General features: G+C 45.7%; 1 protein-coding gene across 7 annotated transcripts in view; it reads right to left on the reverse strand.

Moving 5' to 3' along the window:
- LOC126462885 (protein-tyrosine sulfotransferase-like) overlaps nt 1-21,812 on the reverse strand; it is a 970,604-nt gene that overhangs the window by 102,710 nt on the left and 846,082 nt on the right. For all 7 annotated transcript variants that reach the window (XM_050096112.1, XM_050096111.1, XM_050096113.1 and 4 more), the window contains one exon: nt 9,164-9,272. In XM_050096112.1, the coding sequence (XP_049952069.1) occupies nt 9,164-9,272 (109 nt within the window). The remainder of the gene's footprint in view (nt 1-9,163; nt 9,273-21,812) is intronic.

Genomic DNA, 21,812 nt, shown 5'->3' on the forward strand with positions numbered 1-21,812 from the left:
ACGCCTCAAAATATCCCCACAGTCTCTGGAATTATTCAGCAAAATCCAATTTCATCCGTCCGTAGAATTGCATCTGAGACTGGTTTGAAGCGTTCCAGCACGCAAAAAATACTGAGAAAGATCCTACACATGTTTCCATTCAAAATCCAAACGCACCAGGCCATACCCGTACGAGCTGTGCAACAAAGGGTTGCCTTTGCTAATCAGATGCTCACAATGATTGATAGTGAAGGATTTGATGTTGGCTGCATCTGGTTTACAGATGAAGCACACTTCCACCTGAATGGATACGTGAATAAGCAGAACTGGCGATTTTAGGGTTCCGAAAAGCCATATTGGTGTGAAACGAAACCCCTGTATTCTCCTAAGTTACTGTGTGGGCTACATATGCAGCAGAGGCATTATTGCCCCTTTTTTCATTCGAGAAACGGTCACTGGTGCACGTTACGTTGCAATTTTGGAACAATTTGTCGCCACACAGCAAGCGTTAGAGGATCGACCAGGTACTCAAGGGTTTATGCAAGATGGAGCCCGACCACATCGGACCGAACAAGTGTTTCGCTTTCTTGAGGAATACTTCGGGAATCGAGTCATTGCTTTGGAATATCCCAAATTTACTGGTGCAGGCATGGATTGGCCTCCATATTCGACGGATTTGACTCCCAGTGACTTTTTTTGTGGGGCACAGTGAAACACATGGTCTACCCGAAGCATCCCGCCACGCTCGACGAGCTTGAATCGGCGATCTCTGTGGCATGTGAATCCATTTCGGTTGAGACACTACGAAATGTGATGGCGAATTTCATTCTTCGTTTGCGCCAATGGTGAACATTTTGAAAACATTGTGATGTGATTGTTTTCAAAGATTGTTTTTATACGATTATTTCACTTATGTATGCTGATATGAGCTGTACAGCGTACAGCGCCATCTGTTAGCAGCTTTTGTAACTACACTCCTGGAAATGGAAAAAAGAACACATTGACACCGGTGTGTCAGACCCACCATACTTGCTCCGGACACTGCGAGAGGGCTGTACAAGCAATGATCACACGCACGGCACAGCGGACACACCAGGAACCGCGGTGTTGGCCGTCGAATGGCGCTAGCTGCGCAGCATTTGTGCACCGCCGCCGTCAGTGTCAGCCAGTTTGCCGTGGCATACGGAGCTCCATCGCAGTCTTTAACACTGGTAGCATGCCGCGACAGCCTGGACGTGAACCGTATGTGCAGTTGACGGACTTTGAGCGAGGGCGTATAGTGGGCATGCGGGAGGCCGGGTGGACGTACCGCCGAATTGCTCAACACGTGGGGCGTGAGGTCTCCACAGTACATCGATGTTGTCGCCAGTGGTCGGCGGAAGGTGCACGTGCCCGTCGACCTGGGACCGGACCACAGCGACGCACGGATGCACGCCAAGACCGTAGGATCCTACGCAGTGCCGTAGGGGACCGCACCGCCACTTCCCAGCAAATTAGGGACACTGTTGCTCCTGGGGTATCGGCGAGGACCATTCGCAACCGTCTCCATGAAGCTGGGCTACGGTCCCGCACACCGTTAGGCCGTCTTCCGCTCACGCCCCAACATCGTGCAGCCCGCCTCCAGTGGTGTCGCGACAGGCGTGAATGGAGGGACGAATGGAGACGTGTCGTCTTCAGCGATGAGAGTCGCTTCTGCCTTGGTGCCAATGATGGTCGTATGCGTGTTTGGCGCCGTGCAGGTGAGCGCCACAATCAGGACTGCATACGACCGAGGCACACAGGGCCAACACCCGGCATCATGGTGTGGGGAGCGATCTCCTACACTGGCCGTACACCACTGGTGATCGTCGAGGGGACACTGAATAGTGCACGGTACATCCAAACCGTCATCGAACCCATCGTTCTACCATTCCTAGACCGGCAAGGGAACTTGCTGTTCCAACAGCACAATGCACGTCCGCATGTATCCCGTGCCACCCAACGTGCTCTAGAAGGTGTAAGTCAACTACCCTGGCCAGCAAGATCTCCGGATCTGTCCCCCATTGAGCATGTTTGGGACTGGATGAAGCGTCGTCTCACGCGATCTGCACGTCCAGCACGAACGCTGGTCCAACTGAGGCGCCAGGTGGAAATGGCATGGCAAGCCGTTCCACAGGACTACATCCAGCATCTCTACGATCGTCTCCATGGGAGAATAGCAGCCTGCATTGCTGCGAAAGGTGGATATACACTGTACTAGTGCCGACATTGTGCATGCTCTGTTGCCTGTGTCTATGTGCCTGTGGTTCTGTCAGTGTGATCATGTGATGTATCTGACCCCAGGAATGTGTCAATAAAGTTTCCCCTTCCTAGGACAATGAATTCACGGTGTTCTTATTTCAATTTCCAGGAGTGTATTATATCAAACTGCTGTATAAACGTCTTACAGCTTTCACAATAAACATACCGTTTACTGCATTCCTCTATCGATCTTTGTTTTTGAGATATTTAATTTTGAAATCAGGGAGCCCTTTTCTGGACACCCTGTACAACTGCCACTCATTCAACTAGTCACAGTGGCAGGGCCTACCTAACGGCTTCCCGGGGCAGCAAAAATGTAAGTTTCAGTCACACTTTGAACTGTTATAGACAATTTATTTCCCGTTCTACAAGGTTAAACATCTGTGAGAAAGTAATGTTATGTTTCTTCAACAGGTGGCAGCAGTGGCGAGGAAGTAACTGCAACATGGCGGACGTGCGTTTGAGCATTGAAGCGCGGAAGCAGATAATTAAGTGGTACTGGAAGTTTGAGAATGTAGCTGCAGTTCGAAGACAGTGGAGAAGTGAGTATGGTACAGAACCACCTTCAAGGTTAACAATTACACGTCAACGAGACAAATTCGAAATTAATGGAACAGTGTGTGATGTGCATAAAGGTAGATCAGGACAACCTCGTACAGCTAGCTACAAGTGATGATTCCACAACTGCGGCCTTGGAACTGTTTCAGCGTTCGCCTCAAAAATCTTCTAGGCAAGCGGCACGTGAGAGTAATGTTAAGTGCTAGTAGCGTGCTACGCGTTCTGAAGAAAGGCAAGTTTCGTGTGTACATTCCAAGGCTGGTGCAACAGCTAAGTGACGACGATCCAGATCGAAGGTTAGATTTTTGTGAATGGGTTCAGGAGATGGTGAGACGTGAACCGGGATTTATGGGTAGCATAATTTGGTCGCATGAAGCCCAATTCAAACTCAATGGAACTGCCAATAGGCACAATTGCGTGTACTGGGCTGAAGATAATCCTCACATTACAGTTGAAAAGGCTGTGAATTTGCCTAGTGTAAATGTGTGGTGTGGTTTGTCTGCAAGGGGACGCATTGGGCCTTTCCGCTTTGAAGGTACTGTTACTAGAGAAACGTACCTAACAATGCTTGCTGACTCCATATTCCCTGCCATTCGTGTATTATACGGTAATGATGAGTTTTATTTCCAACAAGATGGCGCCCTGCCGCACTTTCATAGGGACGTACGAACATACCTGGATCACAATGTGCCAGGCCAAAGGACAGGACGCAGGGGACCAATCGAGTTTCCTGCACGCTCTCCATACCTCACGCCGCTGATTGAAGTGTACAAACGTAAACCACGTAACCTGGACACGTTTTGGAATGAGATTCAGGCGGTGTGCGCATAAATCTCACTGGACACTTTGGTACGATGGACGGAATCAGTGGTGACTCGTACTCAGAAATGTATTGATGCTGAAGGCCACCAGTTTGAACATTAATCGCATTTGCAAAGTACATTTATTTTTCCAATTGAACTTTAAGCTTTCCATTTCCAGAAATTTAACATTGTAGAACGGGAAATAAATTTTCTATGACGCTTCAAAGTGTGTATACATTTTTTTGACGCACCCTGTAGTTATTGACTGAGTTTAAAATTTTAAAATCTTCAAGATTTAGTATGCCGAACATCCGTAGCTGAGAGGCATAATTAGTTAATTATAGATATCCCCTTCAACTGTAGTAACTGTTTATTCAAAAAAAGGAAGAAGGAAGGAAGACTGAGTTTAACATCCACCCCATCAGCATCGAGGTCCTTAAAGACGGAGTCCAGGCTCGGATTGCATCAAGATCGGGGATGGAAATCCGCCGGGCCCTTTCGAAGGGACAATCCAGACATTTGCCTGGAGCGATGTAAGGAAATCACGGAAAACGTAAATCTGGATGTCAAGAAGCGGGTTATTATAGTTGCTAACGCATAACATACGGTCGGGTCAATCAGAGCAAGGGCTCCAAATCGCTGCATCTTGGCGTAAACTGTCGACCGTCGGGCAACCGCACCGTGTGAACGACAACCAGCTGGTCGTGGGTGGCCGATGGCGACAGTTTACGCCAAGATGCAGTTATTTGGAGTCCTTGCTCTGACTGGACAGACCGCATGCTGTGTGTTACCAAGTACAATAATTTTACGCACCTGAAGGTGGAATTTTAAAACACCGAAAGCGGTAGTGTTTTGAATAAATAATTACTACAACTGAAGCGGATCTTTTTAACTTCATCACTTAAGGGGCTCCGGAAAGGCTCAAAATCATGAAAAATTCAATTTTTACTTTTTTGCGTTTTCTGAATCTTCAGACTATTACCTTTTAATAGATATATAATTTATTCAATTCCGAAGACTACAACTATTTTTAATTTTTTTTTGAAATGTGTTCTACATGGGCGTGAGCCACTGTGGCGCTGTTAAACTGCAGTCAAATGGTGTTATTATTAACGCCCGTGTTCATCAGGTACATTTTAGTGATGTGAGATAAAGTATGTGTTGTGGCTAACCTGTGATGGTTCAATATATATCGCTGGTGTGATTGTCGATTGTTTCATGTTTATTTACTCTGTCGGTATCTCGAAAATATTCGTAATTAATTCTGTTTCTTGAGTCTCTGTTTTGTTGAAGTATAATAATGAGTAAAAGTAAAGTTATTAGAAATCATCTGAAGGCTTTTAAGAAAAGGAGAAATGTTGGAAAGCCAAAGGTATGTGTTATTACTGTAAACAATAAAGACGATAACCAAGTGAGTGAACCTAACCTCTCAAGTACACCTGCCCATAGCAGTCAAAGTGGGAAAGAAAATACTTCACAGAAGAAGCTTGGTTCAATGAGTGAAAACTATGAATGTTTTATGGGCGAATCGGATGTGAATGAAATATTTGATATGTCGGTTCTCAAAGGAATTTTTTCAAACTGTGTAAGATGTATTCATTGTAGTGAAGTTGGTCTGGAACTCTCCATAATAAAGCACGTAGGACTTGCTAGTGAAATACAACTGAAATGTGATAAGTGTTCATACATGACCACCTTTTGGAACAATGTTGCAGTAACTGCAACTGAAGAAAATGGTAGCAAAATCTACGAACACAACAACGAGCGATGCTTGCTTTAGACAAGGAACGCCTTCGGGCTGCAGACAGGGCTGTAAAGAGTCTAGAAATACAAGCAAGAGTAAACAGGAGGAGGAACAAGAGGAAGCTGGAGGAGGAGTTTGCAGAGGATGAAGATAATCCATCCTATGGACCTGGAATGCACTAAAAAGTTAATCCAATCTTTGTCGCTCGATTCCCAAAACTTTTATTTTCTCATACTAATTACATGTTTTCTAAGGATCTTCCAAACAAATTTGTTTCAAACTTTCAGTAAATGTTACACAGTACCTTCTGCATAATTTAACACAGCCTTTTTCCAAAAAAAAGTATATTTTTGAATATATAAATAAAAAATTGCAAAAAAATGTTGTGAATTTTCATTACAATTGAAAAAAAATCATCTTTAATAACTGAACTAAAATTTTGTAAAATCCCTGTGTTAAGTTGTAGCCCATATTCCAATAAATAATCTGTAAAAAGTTCAACTTCCTACCTCAAATACTTTATGAGGAAAGATGTAATTTATAAGCGTTATTTTAACATTGCAAGTATAGGGCGTTCCGGAGCCCCTTAAAACGTTGCCTTAGTCTGGACATTAACAGGTAAAATCTTACTCCAAAGGTTTTATATAATAACACCAGTATATGGTGGTTATAACTAAACTTTCGCTACTTCAGAGTGGCCCCATGAAAAACGAGAGATCGTAGGAGAATCAAACTTCGTGCAAACGTTTGTAAGGACAAGCGGAAGAGAAGTAACGAATAAATCTATTTCAATTTTCGCATGAGAAGGTACCATTTTTTATTGCGTAACGTGCTCACCACTCACCACCATCTGCATACTCAACAGCCTGGAAATTGCAGATTTGTGGTAAGATCTTATGGGACCCTAAGCTTACATACTACTTTATCTAACTTACGCTAAGGACAGCACACGCACCCATGCCCGAGGGAGGACTCGGACATCCGACGGAGGGGGGAGGGGGGGGGGGTGCGAACCGTGACAGGACGCCCAAGACCGCGCGGCTCAACAGCCTGGAAGTTTGTATACATACCACTTCACAACTGTTCGCAGCATTTCTCGAAAGGTGGACCACGGAACTTTCAGCTGTCGTGACAGTTCGTGCACTGCTTGAAGTTCGCAGATTGTGTCCAGCATTCTCAGATATGGCAACTGTAACTTCCTCAACAACTGGTCGTGTAACTTCTTCAACAAACTGTAGCGTAATTGGCCAATATTCAAATCGCCAGTTAATTCGAACTTCGCAATCATATTCTTCAACACCGGTGCGAAAAGAGGTTCGCTCCGTATTCCTATAATACGGCGATGTTCGCGAAGAACAGCATTAAAACGGCTTTATGAGTGAAACCCCGCTCACTTCCTCCGTATCCACGTTGAGTGTCAGCAACTCTAATGCGTACTGATGGTTGCGTTTCAACCCAACGTCGCAGTACCAGAACCGCCACTTGACAGCAAGTGATGACGCTAATCTTGCAGAGCACTATCTGAACATCATTCCTGTAAAGTTCGGTACCCATACGGTAAATAGTTTTCCGTCTACAATGGCTCAAATAGCGGAAGTTTAATTATGAAACGAAATGATCTTATGGCACTGATGGCCAGAAGTCCCCACAAAGGGAAGTTCGGCCGCCGAGTTGCAAGTCTTTTTCCGATGACGCTACATCATCGATGATGACCAAATGATGATGACAACACAAAATCCAGTCCCGGAGCGGTGAAAACTTCGAGTCGGCCAGGAATCGAACCCGGGCCCACTCACTACATGGCTCTCAGACGCGCTGGCCACTCAGCTAAGGAGGAGGACAGTTTAATTATAAGCACCCTTTATGAAAGATAGAAACTGTCTATATGTCATCATCATCATTTTCTTCTTCTTCTTCTTCTTTGTCTGTTCCAGTTCACCGCGGTGTTGTCATTGTTGTATGTGCTGAAGCAATGTCACAGACAGCTGGTCACCGGATACCCCTCGTAACAACGTCGCTCCCCTGGGACAAAATCTGTGATATCCTTCTGCCTGCGTATAGAGTAAATCACATGTTCAAGTGCGAGAACGTTTTCTAAATGTTTGAGTGGCGTGTGTTTGAGGTGGCAGATGGGTACCAACCTGGTATTCACCTAGCTGGATGTGGGAAACCGCCTAAACACAACATCCAGGCTGGCAGGCTTACCAGCCCATGAATGACCTTGTGGATGACAGCGGAAGTTCACTGAGGATATTTGCGGTTGATGCTGTAGTATATCGATAGGTTGTAACAATGGAAAATTGTACTGAAATGCAGGAGGATCTGCAGCGTATTTACGCAAGGTGCAGGGAATGGCAATTCAATCTCAATGTAGACAAGTGTAATGTGCTGCGAATACATAGAAAGAAAGATCCCTTTTCATTTAGCTACAATATAGCAGGTCAGCAACTTGAAGCAGTTAATTCCATAAATTATCTGGGAGTATGGATTAGGAGTGATTTAAAATGGAATGATCATATAAGATTAATCGTCGGTAAAGCAGATGCCAGACTGAGATTCATTGGAAGAATCCTAAGGAAATGCAATCCGAAAACAAAGGAAGTAGGTTACAGTACGCTTGTTCACCCACTGCTTGAATACTGCACAGCAGTGTGGGATCCGTACCAGATAGGGTTGATAGAAGAGACAGAGAAGATCCAACGGAAAGCAGCGCGCTTCGTTTCAGGATCATTTAGTAATCGCGAAAGCGTTACGGAGATGATAGATAAACTCCAGTGGAAGATTCTGCAGGAGAGACGCTCAGTAGCTCGGTACGGGCTTTTGTTGAAGTTTCGAGAACATACCTTCACCGAGGAGTCAAGCACTATATTGCTCCCTCCTACGTATATTTCGCGAAGAGACCATGGGGATAACATCAGAGACATTAGGGCCCACACAGAGGCATACCGACAATCCTTCTTCCCACGAACCATACGAGACTGGAACAGAAGGGAGAACCGATACAGGTACTCAAGGTACCCTCCGCCACACACCGTCAGGTGGCTTGCGGAGTATGGATGTAGATGTAGTTAGGATCCACGACAGGCTCGCCTCCCCGCATCCGAAAAGACGCGCGTTAACGCGCTCGGCTAACCAGAAGGGTCGAAGGCAGCGGAAGTCACGGCGCTCAGATTACACACACTATACTCATCTGGTATTTGAGAGACAGAGCATTTAGCAACTGTCAACAAACTTTATCCACATTTCAAACCTTACTGAAACTTATCGTCAATGGAAAAAAATTACAGGCTCGACTTTTCCGCTATATTATCTGGTAACCAGACTCTTAGGTAGTTTATGCAGAAGTACTGCGTCTTTAGCACAATGGGCAGAAGGTTTTTACTACAATTTCAACTTCCGATAGAATAATAATATGAAGTATACAATACTGCCCTCATCAAAAAAAGGGCTTCTGCCCCAACAAGCCATCAGCGTTACAGTCTACCGAAATAGTCATAGTATTAATGATCTTTTGAAAATAATTTAGTTTCGTGAACGAAACAGTGTTGAAGTCCTTTCTTTCTACGACTCAGAAAGTTACATGTTAACCCTCAGGTGGAGATTACCCCCATGTTGGAAATTAATGTCACAGTGATCATGACAATCAATTCGGAAAGCAACGAGTGTTTAAATCATTTAATACCAGTTGTGTGACGAACATGTGCACGAACTTTGCTGAATATTTGACTCGCACTTATAGGTGTAACACTTTCCACTGTCGCCTGGGTACGCAGTGCTGCGTACCGGGTGCTCGCTTTACCTCTTTAGAGAGTCCGGCCTCCTCCAGCCTGACGCTCTCCTTCTGCGACTTGAGCCAGTGGGAGCGCATCTGCAGGATGCGGGGGATCACGCGCGTCTCCTGGCCGCACCTGCAACACACACACACACACACACACATACCGTCACTCAACATAAACCAATGTGGGCTCGCAGTATCAGATTCTCGTTACGGACTTTCCACACCACTGCAATGAAAGACATCGTAGCACGTCAGGAGGCTAGTTCCTGCAAGTGCCTCACAGGAATACTGACAATAAATAGCTCAAAAAAAGTTTTGTCCCACCCTCAGGACTTGCACTGCTTCTATGATTACGATCAGGAATTCTGTATCAATACTCGTTTGACCATCGTAAATCGCTACTTACAGCCAGCTGTTTAATGGAGATAAATATATGTAACTACAGTTCAGTGGGGGGCGTGCTGTATCTACACTCACTAGAGAGCCTATATAGAGGGAGAGAGTGGCCAATGGTGACAGCGTCGCTGTTTGGCTAAGAGCCGAGGACGCCATGTTTTTACCAAACTAACGCTGACGTGGTACGAGTATAAATAGATACTGTGTGTGATTCTGTACCATTGGTTCTCTTCAACGCTTCGAACGCCAATTCCATTGTACTATTATGTACCGGTTGTAATACGGTAATATTGAAGGACTTTTGCATTTTCTCTGTCGGTTATATTTACTTAAATTACCTTACAGTCACTCTGTTATTCGGATCTATGACGATACTTTTACAACTTCACAGCAATTTTAGACGCAAAATTTTTTATTTATAGTGGTTTACTGAGCGTCACTGATAACATGAATTACAAAATCATCAGGGACAGTCAAGAGGAATGCCTGGTTGCTCCGCTGTTGGATGCAAAAACCGAAGTGTAGACGGATATATGATGCTCGTTTTCCCAACAAATGAAGAAACTATCAGAAAGCTCGTTTGGTTTCTTTGTGTATCGAAAAATCAATTTCTTTCTATATGCTTATAATGCCTACAAAACGAAATTAAAAAACTACAGAATAACCTTTTTATTGATACATCCCCTCCATAAAAATAAAAATATATGAACACTACAGTTCTACAGACGTTGCCTTGTAGCACAGGGCTAAAATTTTAATTTTGTAATCCGAAGGTCGTGAGATAATCCTGCTCAATCAAGGTTTTCTTTAAACGTTATTTTCTAGACTTTTAATGGTTCTAGAGTGACAATTCATGCTACACGATGTGTTTTAACATGTATACGGAACCTTAAGTCTACGTACTTCCGACTGGCGACTCGCACTTGGCTCTGTAGTCTTGGCTATTCACAGTCCTGTAAATTATAATTATCGTGTGGATATTCAGTTACCAATTTTGAATTACTTTCTGCTGTTCCAGAAGACTACCTAAGTATTGATATTTTTCCGATTTTCTGTGGTATAGAGTTCCTAAAAGCGTGTACAGAATGATATGTTTTGCCAGGATAAGAAAATGTTATAAGATCGACACACACTTAAAATGCATTATGTGGGGACGGAATGAGACAAGAGTTTACCAATTTCAGCGATGACTAACCGCACGGAAAAATCTGAAATAGCATCATGTACTCTGAGATACATTAAATGAAACGTCTTTTTCCTCATCAATCAGTTGTCAATGTTTATATAGCACCATAAAATACAGCTGTTGAAATTCGGCGGACATACACACTGCTTCACGATACTTCCATTTGATCATATATTTATTAGGCCTATATAAACATAGACGAATGGCATGTGTTTTAATCATGTACCGAGTATTAAGCAAGAAGATCTGCTTTGGTCTCATGCTTCATACACATGCCTTATTTTACTCGTGGAGTGGCCAGCTTTCTGCTTGCATCGCTAGCCAATTGCACGTCCCGCGCGCAATCTGGTAAAAACATGGCGGCTACGGGTCGATTGGCATCTCTCTCTCTCTATATAGGCGCTCTAACACACACGAACAACTCTTTGTGTACACTACTGCTCAATCTGACAACATACCTTGAAGGGTCATTTCAAGCTTATACTACAATTTAAGAACAAAAAGTATTGTTAGCATGGGAAGTCGCCCGTCGAATTGGCGTTGAGGTATGTAGGTCACTTGTGGCCTGAAACACCAACTGATGATCGCGAGCTAGAAAATTATGACTCACAAGTACCATATGATAACGGAGATCTCAAAGCCAACTTCCGGTGCTCAGATTCAGATGATTTGCAGCGACGTTCTCCCTGTATCCTCTGTCGGAATTTCCACTGTTTATTCGACAGGACTCAAGGAGGAAGCAACAGATCTGGGTGCTGCCTTTCTGGAGACAATTGTGAGGGCTGTGTTGAGTCGGAGTATGCAACCGTCCCCACACAATCCGTTTGGCCAGTAGCAGTCTACTGGGACAACAACACAACCCCCCCCCCCTCCCTCCTACCACCGAGCACAGTCGTGAGCGAAGGAGGTGGTCAAGGGACCACGTCGCAAACAACCTGGATCAATGGCATCAAATTCGACCCACTGTAGCCTGCTGGATTTCTTTGATATCTGATGATCATCGCAGAAGCGTGTGGAGGCCGGCTACCAACGCAACGCTCACGATTTCAGTCCCCATGGGTTTAGCCATGCCTGGCGCCGGCGCCATACAGCAATACCGGTTACCTCTCACTGATATCGAAAGTAATTTGAGGGCTCCGCAGTAACAGGAGGGGATCCTCTGACATATTGTCTACTGCGATGGTTTGTTCATTCAAGACCAAAATGCGTAAGTATACACCGTCTACCTTGTAAACACTCGATTCAGCACGCTTGGGATCAGTTGAAACTTGTACAGCTCTCTCACAGGAATCCTCTTCAGAGAGTGAAGTCGTATAGTCGAAGAGTGGAAAAGAAATCCGCGACAAATGCTCGACAAACATGTTACTGACTGTTAGCCAGCAGTAGGTTTTCATTTCACAAGTATGCAAAGACGTGCCCTTTCGACGATACTGCCTTTATTTTGGTTATAAGCTAAAAGCTATTCTTATACTGATGCTAATGACATCTGCATGTACTGGGCGTCTCAGGAGTAACATAAATATTTTAGGAATGGTAGAGTACCGACCAATTCGAATAAAACATTCCGTATAACATGTACCCAGTTTTTATGAGTTACAGAGATACAGCTTGTTACTGGGATAAATTTTCATTTCATGTGCTTGTACTCCAGTTGGTATGAGTTCATTTATCAACTGCCACTTTTGTCTTTAAGTTCAAGGTTGGAAGTTACGCTTGAGTTTACATAATTTACTTTTCCAACTAAGACTACGATTTGTCGGCCAGTTATAGTGTATCGTTTAAACATACCCATACATATTTTCAATTGTTGAGCATGCCGGTATGGTATCTGCGTACGGGTTTTGTAATGGAAACGTTGCTGTTACCCCTAGAGAATAAAACACATGATTTCCTGACTGCATACTATCAGATTAAAGAGTGTCTACTCGTGTTACCACTAAAGCACGTGCGACTGGTGCGGTGGCCAGCATACATGTGATCGTGTAAATCAGAGTCGGCCGCGGCGTGCGTAACTCCATGAGCGCAATGTGTGTGCCGGTCGCTTGGAGGCCAGGGCCGCGCTCGTCATTCGGTTTGCTCGGTCCTTTTCGGAAGTACCCGGAACAGCGCCACGTTTCACCTAGCATTGCGGTGCGGTATTTTTCAGTCGCCACAACTCTCTTCAGTTCGGCAGAGTCGTACTGTCCGCGCTGTTTACCTTCGCTCTCTTCATGCAATGAAGGATGATCACAGATCCAGTGGCTGTTTACATAAAAAGAGGCAGTCTAGCGACCTATCATTACAACCCTTTAAAATGAAAGGGAGTGAGCGAAGAGAGGGATGCGAATTCTCAATACACATAAATAACGGGTACTGCATATCTGCTATGAAATGACATTACAGTACCACGCAGAAAGATTTTAAAGGTTTAGTTGACAATGGAAGAGCGAAAAATTGAAACGATCGACAGACGGGATCCACTGTTCTCAACATCACGGAGCACTTTGTGCTAAATTTGCAGACATGGAGCACGTGAAGAAACTGCTGGTACGAATAGTAAAATGTCTGAAGTCGCACCAATTATTCCATTGTCAGTTGTATGGAACTGAAGAATGAATATGGAGATTTCATATATTATTGCAAAGTATGTTGTTGAGAAACGTGAAATATAAAACCAAGTCACATGCAGTGACGCGTTTGCCGTTTTCCTTCCTTCCCCCTCCTCACACTCAGTGTGGCTTGGTGGTGGGGGAAATCTGTAGCGAGGCTGAGCACTTTGGCACTCAGGACCGGGCACGGCCCCTGAGCCAAAATCTTGGCCACCACTGGTGTAAATGAAAAGAGAGTGGATGAAGTAAAGTACATTGTTCAGTTTAAAGAACATAATCATTCAACAAGTACACACAGAATTTCTACACATCATGGTGTTTCACATACAACAATATGGCGGTTATTTTATACACACTGCCCCTATCATCATCATATATAACAAATTCAACTTCTTCGAGAAGGAGATGAAGGTAGATGACTGAAATTTTGTCGTTGGCTGATTTCAAATCGCCGAGTCATCCCGTTAATACTATTCGCTGATTAAGATACTTTCACTCATAACGAAATCAACAACAGTCGTATCTCACATCGGTGGTACCACAAAAACCCACATGCCTTGGCGAGGACATGCCTTCAAGAGCACTTCCCTATAAATGTGTGAGGTGTTATAATGAATGGTCAGTTGAGTGGGTCACATCGTCTTACAAGGCCACGTTACATTTTCCTGAAAACGAGCTTTCAGCGTTACAATAAGAGGTTCGTTTGGCTGCAAGGATGTGTATATTCTTACAGTGTGATGGGTCCCCTGCACATTCTAGTCGTCAGGTAACACACCATCTTAAACGTGACAACCCTCAGAAGATGGATCAGCAAAAGTGGTCACGGCCCTTGGCTACAAAGGTTTCTGGATGGGCCGCGCGGTCTGGGGCGTCTTGTCACGGTCCACACGACTGCCCCCGTCGGAGGTTCGAGTCCTCCATCGGGCATGGGTGTGTGTGTTGTTCACAGAGTAAGTTAGTTTAAGTTAGATTAAATAGTGTGTAGGCTTAGGGACCCATGACCTCAGCAATTTGGTCTCATAAGACCTTACCACAAATTTCCAACTTTCTGAATTGTACCCCCTCTGGTCCTTGCTACGGGGGACGGTTGGAAGGCGAAGTTACACAAGAAACCAATTAATCGTCAAGACTATGTAAAGTACTGCCCTCAAAGATAAAGAGCTAGATGAACAAAGACCTAGATGTGTTGCAATCAAGAAAATTCTAAATTGCACTGAAGTTGGAAGTGCAATTTATGAAAATCAACTTCCAACTTAATTATGTGCCTTTGATTAACGCCTACACTGCTGATTATTAAGCAAGCAGTTTTGTCTTCTAGTTTGCAGCTATTTTGCCTGGTGTATTTTACTACTAACTGCCATCTTCCGTAAGGTATCATTTGTTATTTTACTTTCAAATAAGTAAATTACTGTCCAGCAATTTATTAAACACAGCTATTTGTGCTAATATTCCTGTCTTGCTTCCAAGAAATGTTTCAGTTAGGTCCTTCTTTAATTATAGATTGTGCCTTCTTAATGTAATCTCCAAACAAGTAAGAATAGAAAGAACAACCTCTATGATTTTAGATGAATCAGAAGTATGTCCAGGAATGACGTACTTCACAGTAATGCGCTCCGTTTCACCTTGTCCAGTCTTCGAATATACACTTCCCGTTAATTAGTCGGTTGCTCAGATGCGCGAATTGTGAAAATTACCGAACTATCAGTTTAATAAGTCACAGCTGCAAAATACTAACGCGAATTCTTTACAGACGAATGGAAAAACTGGTAGAAGCCGACCTCGGGGAAGATCAGTTTGGATTCCGTAGAAATGTTGGAACACGTGAGGCAATACTGACCTTACGACTTGTCTTAGAAGAAAGATTTAGGAAAGGCAAACCTACGTTTCTAGCATTTGTTGACTTAGAGAAAGCTTTTGACAATGTTAACTGGAATACTCTGTTTCAAATTCTGAAGGTGGCAGGGGTAAAATACAGGGAGCGAAAGGCTATTTACAATTTGTACAGAAACCAAATGGCAGTTATAAGAGTCGAGGGGCATGAAAGGGAAGCAGTGGTTGGGAAAGGGGTGAGACAGGGTTGTAGCCTCTCCCCGATGTTATTCAATCTGTATATTGAGCAAGCTGTAAAGGAAACAAAAGAAAAATTCGGAGTAGGTATTAAAATTCATAGAGAAGAAGTAAAAACTTTGAGGTTCGCCGATGACATTGTAATTCTGTCAGAGACAGCAAAGGACTTGGAAGAGCAGTTGAACGGAATGGACAGTGTCTTGAAAGGAGGATATAAGATGAACATCAACAAAAGCAAAACGAGGATAATGGAATGTAGTCAAATTAAGTCGGGTGATGATGAGGGAATTAGATTAAGAAATGAGACACTTAAAGTAGTAAAGGAGTTTTGCTATTTAGGGAGTAAAATAACTGATGATGGTCGAAGTAGAGAGGATATAAAATGTAGACTGGCAATGGCAAGGAAAGCGTTTCTCAAGAAGAGAAATTTGTTAACATCGAGTATAGATTTAAGTGTCAGGAAGTCGTTTCTGAAAGTATTTGTATGGAGTGTAGCCATGTATGGAAGTGAAACATGGACGATAACTAGTCTGGACAAGAAGAGAATAGAAGCTTTCGAAATGTGGTGCTACAGAAGAATGCTGAAGATAAGGTGGGTAGATCACGTAACTAATGAGGAGGTATTGAATAGGATTGGGGAGAAGTTTGTGGCACAACTTGACTAGAAGAAGAGATCGGCTGGTAGGACACGTTTTGAGGCATCAAGGGATCACAAATTTAGCATTGGAGGGCACCGTGGAGGGTAAAAATCGTAGAGGGAGACCAAGAGATGAATACACTAAGCAGATTCAGAAGGATGTAGGTTGCAGTAGGTACTGGGAGATGAAGAAGCTTGCACAGGATAGAGTAGCATGGAGAGCTGCATCAAACCAGTCTCAGGACTGAAGACCACAACAACAACAACTAGTGCAAACCATAATATCTCGTGGACGTTTCAGAATAACGGTGATCATGTTGATTTACAAAGAAAATTATACGAGGATTTCATTGCAATGGTGTAGTGGACATTCATATCAGCAGATCGATATTCAAACATTGTGTGTCCAGATATGTACTGCAGTTTGCCCTTGATACTCCGCATCGAAGGACAATTCGTCTTCCCTGACCGTGACTCCACGTGGAGTAACGCCTCGGTCACAATGTCAGAAGCTGCCGCTTGAACTCCAAAATTATATGGAACGGAGCCTGTATGAGGAAATTACTCGTGGAGTTAAGGCATTAACGACGTTGCAGGACTTCTTGAACTCTCTGAGACGCTTGTGTAACGGAGCTGTGGATGGTCTGGAGCAGAATTACGCGCAAAGCGCTGAAGCAACAAGTCGGAGCTTTGCGTGCTAGCCTAAGCTTCCCGAAGCGTTACGGGGCTGGGCTCAGAAGAGCTGAGGGCAGGGAATGTTTTAGCAGCCATTGCACACAAGCTCTGACTCCCAGTCACGGAGCAGAATCAGGTGGCGGGAAGTCAGCAGGAACGAAAGGGTGGCTCATGTCAGAGTTCAGGTAAGAGCGCAGATAGGAAAGGGAGGCTAACGCCAGAATTGAACAATTCCTGGTAGACACTTGGTAAGAGGTAAAATTAGCGCAACTGTACAGACTGTAGCCCGATGTAAAGTAGCTGACATTTCACATCTATGGTCTGTATCGCTCTAGCCAGCAGTGCAGCACGCGGAGCTATACTGACATAATTTGTTACTTCCGTTGCGCATACTATCGTGTCTCCAAGTTCTCAATTAGAAGGCATTTACAGATGCAGAAGTTTCTTTTATTTCTAAAAAATATGTAAGTCTGGTCCTATTTACAATTAAGAACAGGTGCTCTACATCCATAGACACATTACAGAAATGTACCGGGTGGTCCACTGATACTGACCGGTCCAGATATCTCACGAAATAAGGGTCAAACGAAAAAACTACAAAGAACGAAACTTGTCTAGCTTGAATGGGGAAAACCAGATGGCGCTATGGTTGGCCCGCTACATGGCGCTGCCATAGGTCAAACGGATATCAACTGCGTTTTTTTTTAATAGGAACCCCCATTTTTTATTACATAATAAAAAATGGGGATTCCTATTTTAAAAAACGCAGTTGATATTCGTTTGATGTATGGCAGCGCCATCTAGCGGGCCAACCATATCGAAATCTGGTTTCCCCCTTCAAGCTAGACGAGTTTCGTTCTTGGTAGTTTTTTCGTTTGACCCTTATTTCGTGAGATATTTGGCCCGGTCACTTCTTTTTTTTTTTTTTTTTGTGGTTTTAGGGCGCACAACTTCAATGCTCATTAGCGCCCTGACTACTCTAAGAATGCACCGCGAGGCACAAGTTGACCACAACAACTAAAAGGGAAAACACGATAAAAGACAGACTGACAGGCATAGGATTAAAAAACAGCATCATCAAATGTCCTTAGCGAGGTTTGTCAAATTGATAAAACGAAGAACACGAGCAGCTGCTCGTGGGTCATCCGCTAAAATGGCATCGAAAGTATTTGGCAGGTTAAGATCGAGGCGCAGTGTGTTAAGATCTGGACAGGACATTAAAATGTGTCTAACCGTCAGCAAGTGCCCACATGGGCAGAACGGCGCCGGCGCAGCCGTCAGCAGATGGCGATGGCTGAACCGGCAGTGTCCAATTCTTAACCGGGCTAAAACGACCTCCTCCCGCCGAGAAGGGCGTGAGGAGGATGTCCAAGCCACGGGAAAAGGTTTTAAGGCCCGAAGCTTGTTGTCGGTAAGTGCAGCCCAATCGGCATGCCACAGCGATAAGATGCGCCGACAAATGACCCCGCTAAAATCGGACGAAGGGACACAACAAGAAGCTGTCCGAGGCTGGAGGACCGCAGCCTTGGCCGCGGCATCTGCAGCTTCGTTCCCAGGGATACCGACATGGCCAGGAACCCACATAAAGCTAACTGGAGAACCGACGTCCACCAGCTGCTGAAGAGAGCGTTGGATCCGGTATACGAAAGGGTGAACCGGGTACGGATCACTGAGGCTCTGGATGGCGCTCAGGGAATCTGAGCAGATGACATAAGCAGAATGTCGGTGGCGGCAGATGTAAAGAACAGCCTGGTAGAGGGCAAAGAGCTCAGCTGTGAAGACCGAACAATGGCCATGGAGCCGGTATTTGAAACTTTGTGCCTCGACAATAAAGGAACACCCGACCCCGTCATTGGTCTTAGAGCCATCTGTATAAATGAAAGTCATGTTGATGAACTTCGAACGAAGTTCCAAAAAACGGGAGTGGTAGACCGAACCGGGGGTGACCTCTTTTGGGAGCGAGCTGAGGTCAAGGTGAACGCGGACCTGAGCCTGGAGCCAAGGTGGCGTGCGGCTCTCGCCCACTCGAAAGGTTGCAGGTAGTGAAAAATTAAGGTGTTGAAGGAGACGACGAAAGCGAACTCCAGGGGGTAGCAGGGCAGAGACATACAACCCGTATTGACGGTCAAGAGAGTCGTCAAAAAAGGAACGATAAGACGGATGGTCGGGCATTGACAGTAGCCGACAGGCATACCGACAAAGCAGTATATCGCGCCGGTAGGTGAGTGGCAGTTCGCCAGCGTCAGCATGAAGACTCTCTACGGGACTGGTATAAAATGCTCCGATCGCAAGACGTAAACCCCGATGTTGTATGGAGTTGAGGCGGCGTAAGATGGATGGCCGTGCAGAGGAGTATACGAAGCTCCCATAATCCAGCTTGGAGCGGACGATCGACCGATATAGACGAAGTAGGACGGTTCGATCCGCTCCCCACGACATACGACTGAGAACACGGAGGACATTTAAAGAACGGGTACAACGGGCGGCCAAATATGACACATGTGGAGACCAGCTAAGTTTCCTGTCAAATGTAAGACCTAAAAATTTTGTTGTCTCCACGATTGGGAGAGCAACGGGACCGAGTCGTAAGGACGGTGGGAGAAACTCTTTGTAGCGCCAGAAGTTAATACAGACCGTCTTCTCGGCAGAAAAACGGAAGCCATTGGCGACACTCCAGGAGTAAAGACGGTCAAGAGAACGCTGAAGACAGCGCTCCAGGACACGTGTACACTGCGCGCTGCAATAGATGGTAAAATCGTCCACGAAAAGGGAGCCTGATACATCAGCTGGGAGGCAATCCATTATTGGATTGATCGCGATGGCGAAGAGAGCGACGCTCAAAACTGAGCCCTGTGGCACCCCATTCTCCTGGCGAAAGGTGTCGGACAGGACAGAACCCACACGTACCCTGAACTGTCGATCCATTAAAAAGGAACGAATAAAACGAGGGAGGCGACCGCGAAGGCCCCATGTATGCATGGTGCGGAGAATGCCCGCCCTCCAACAGGTGTCGTAAGCCTTCTCCAAATCAAAGAACACAGCCGCGGTCGGGCGCTTCCGCAAGAAGTTATTCATAATGAAGGTCGACAAGGTAACCAGATGGTCAACAGCAGAGCGGCGCCTACGAAATCCAAATTGTACATTGGTAAGTAGGCGTCGAGACTCGAGCAGCCAAACCAATCGAGAGTTAACCATTCGCTCCATCACTTTACAGACACAGCTGGTATGCGAGATAGGTCGATAACTGGAAGGCAAGTGCTTGTCCTTCCCCGGCTTAGGAATCGGGACAACAACAGACTCGCGCCAGCATGCGGGAACATGTCCCTCAATCCAGATGCGATTGTATGTACGAAGAAGAAAACCTTTACCCGCAGGAGAAAGGTTCTTCAGCATCTGAATATGAATAGAATCTGGCCCTGGAGCGGAGGACCGTGATCGGCCAAGTGCGTTTTCGAGTTCCCGCATGGTGAATGGGGCATTATAACACGATTCGAGGAGCGGAAGTTAGTTGGCCTAGCCTCCTCTGCCTGTTTGCGGGGGAGGAAGGCAGGGTGGTAATGAGCGGAGCTCGAAACCTCTGCGAAAAAGCGGCCGAAGGCATTGGAGACAGCCTCAGGGGCCACAAGGACGTCATTCGCGACCTTCAAGCCAGAAACTGGTGAGTGGACCTTAGTGCCAGATAGCCGGCGCAGGCTACCCCAGACAACAGAAGAAGGAGTAAAACTGTTGAAGGTGCTTGTGAAAGCAGCCCAGCTGGCTTTCTTGCTTTCTTTGATAATACGACGACACTGAGCACGTAATCGTTTATAATTGATACAATTCGCCACTGTAGGGTGGCGTTTAAATGTGCGTAAAGCACGTCGACGAGCACGTAAAGCGTCTCTACATGCTGCGGTCCACCAGGGGACCGGTACGCGACGTGGAGAAGAAGGAGGGTGAGGGATGGAATATTCAGCAGCAGCGAGAATGACTTCCGTGAGGTGTGCGACCTGACGATCGCAGCTTGTAAAGGTTTGATCCTGAAAGGTCGCCCTGGAAGAGAAGAGCCCCCAGTCTGCCTTGGAGATGGTCCAATTAGAGAAGCACGGAGAGGGGGTATGCTGCAGGAGATGGATAACACACGGGAAGTGGTCGCTCGAATATGTATCAGAAAGTGCATACCACTCAAACCGGCGTGCAAGTTGGGGAGTACATATAGAGAGGTCTAAATGGGAATAGGTGTGAGATGTGTCCGAAAGAAAAGTAGGGGCGCCAGTATTGAGGCAGACAAGATCGAGCTGGTTGAAGAGGTCTGCTAACAAGGAGCCCCTTGGGCAGGATGCTGGAGAGCCCCAAAGGGGATGGTGGGCATTGAAGTCTCCAGTTAACAAAAATGGCGCAGGTAGCTGAGCAATAAGTTGCATCACGTCTGCCCTGGTAACGGCAGATGACGATGGAGTGTAAACGGTACAAAAGGAAAACGTAAAAGTGGGGAGAGTAATGCGGATGGCAACTGCCTGCAGGCCGGTGTGCAACGTGATGGGATCGTAGTAAATATCATCCCGGACCAGCAACATAACCCCTCCATGAGCTGGGATATCTACCACAGGGGGTAGGTCAAAACGCACAGAGGTGTAGTGTGCCAAGGCAATTTGATCGCATGGGCGTAGCTTCGTTTCCTGGAGGGCTACGACGAGCGGACGGTGCAAGCGGAGCAGCAACTTCAAGTCCTCTCGGTTGGAGCGAATGCTGCGAATATTCCAGTGAATAAGTGCCATCGTAAGAAAAGGAAGATGAGAGAAGTGGTCACCTCGAAGGCCGCTGAGGGCCTGGCTTCGAGCGAGCACTGCCGCCGCTATCAGTAGGCGGACAGTCATCGTCCATTGGGTCTATAGGGTCATCGGCCATCTCGGGAGGATGGCCGGGAGGGGGAGCTTCCTCCGCCGGTGAACGGCCAGATGTACGGCTACCAGCGGTGCGGCCAGGCGAAACGGATGACGGCCTGGGGCGGCAACCGCTGGGTGGCGCAGGAGAAGAAATGCGCCGTGGCGGAGAAGGAGAACTGTGCTTCCTATGCGCCTTTTTGGAAGGACGTTTAGTGGAAGTACCGGTCGAAGGCTGGGAGGTCGAGGTACGGAGGAA

The sequence above is a fragment of the Schistocerca serialis genome, chromosome 1, assembly GCF_023864345.2.
Source record: "Schistocerca serialis cubense isolate TAMUIC-IGC-003099 chromosome 1, iqSchSeri2.2, whole genome shotgun sequence".
Lineage (NCBI taxonomy): Eukaryota > Metazoa > Arthropoda > Insecta > Orthoptera > Acrididae > Schistocerca > Schistocerca serialis.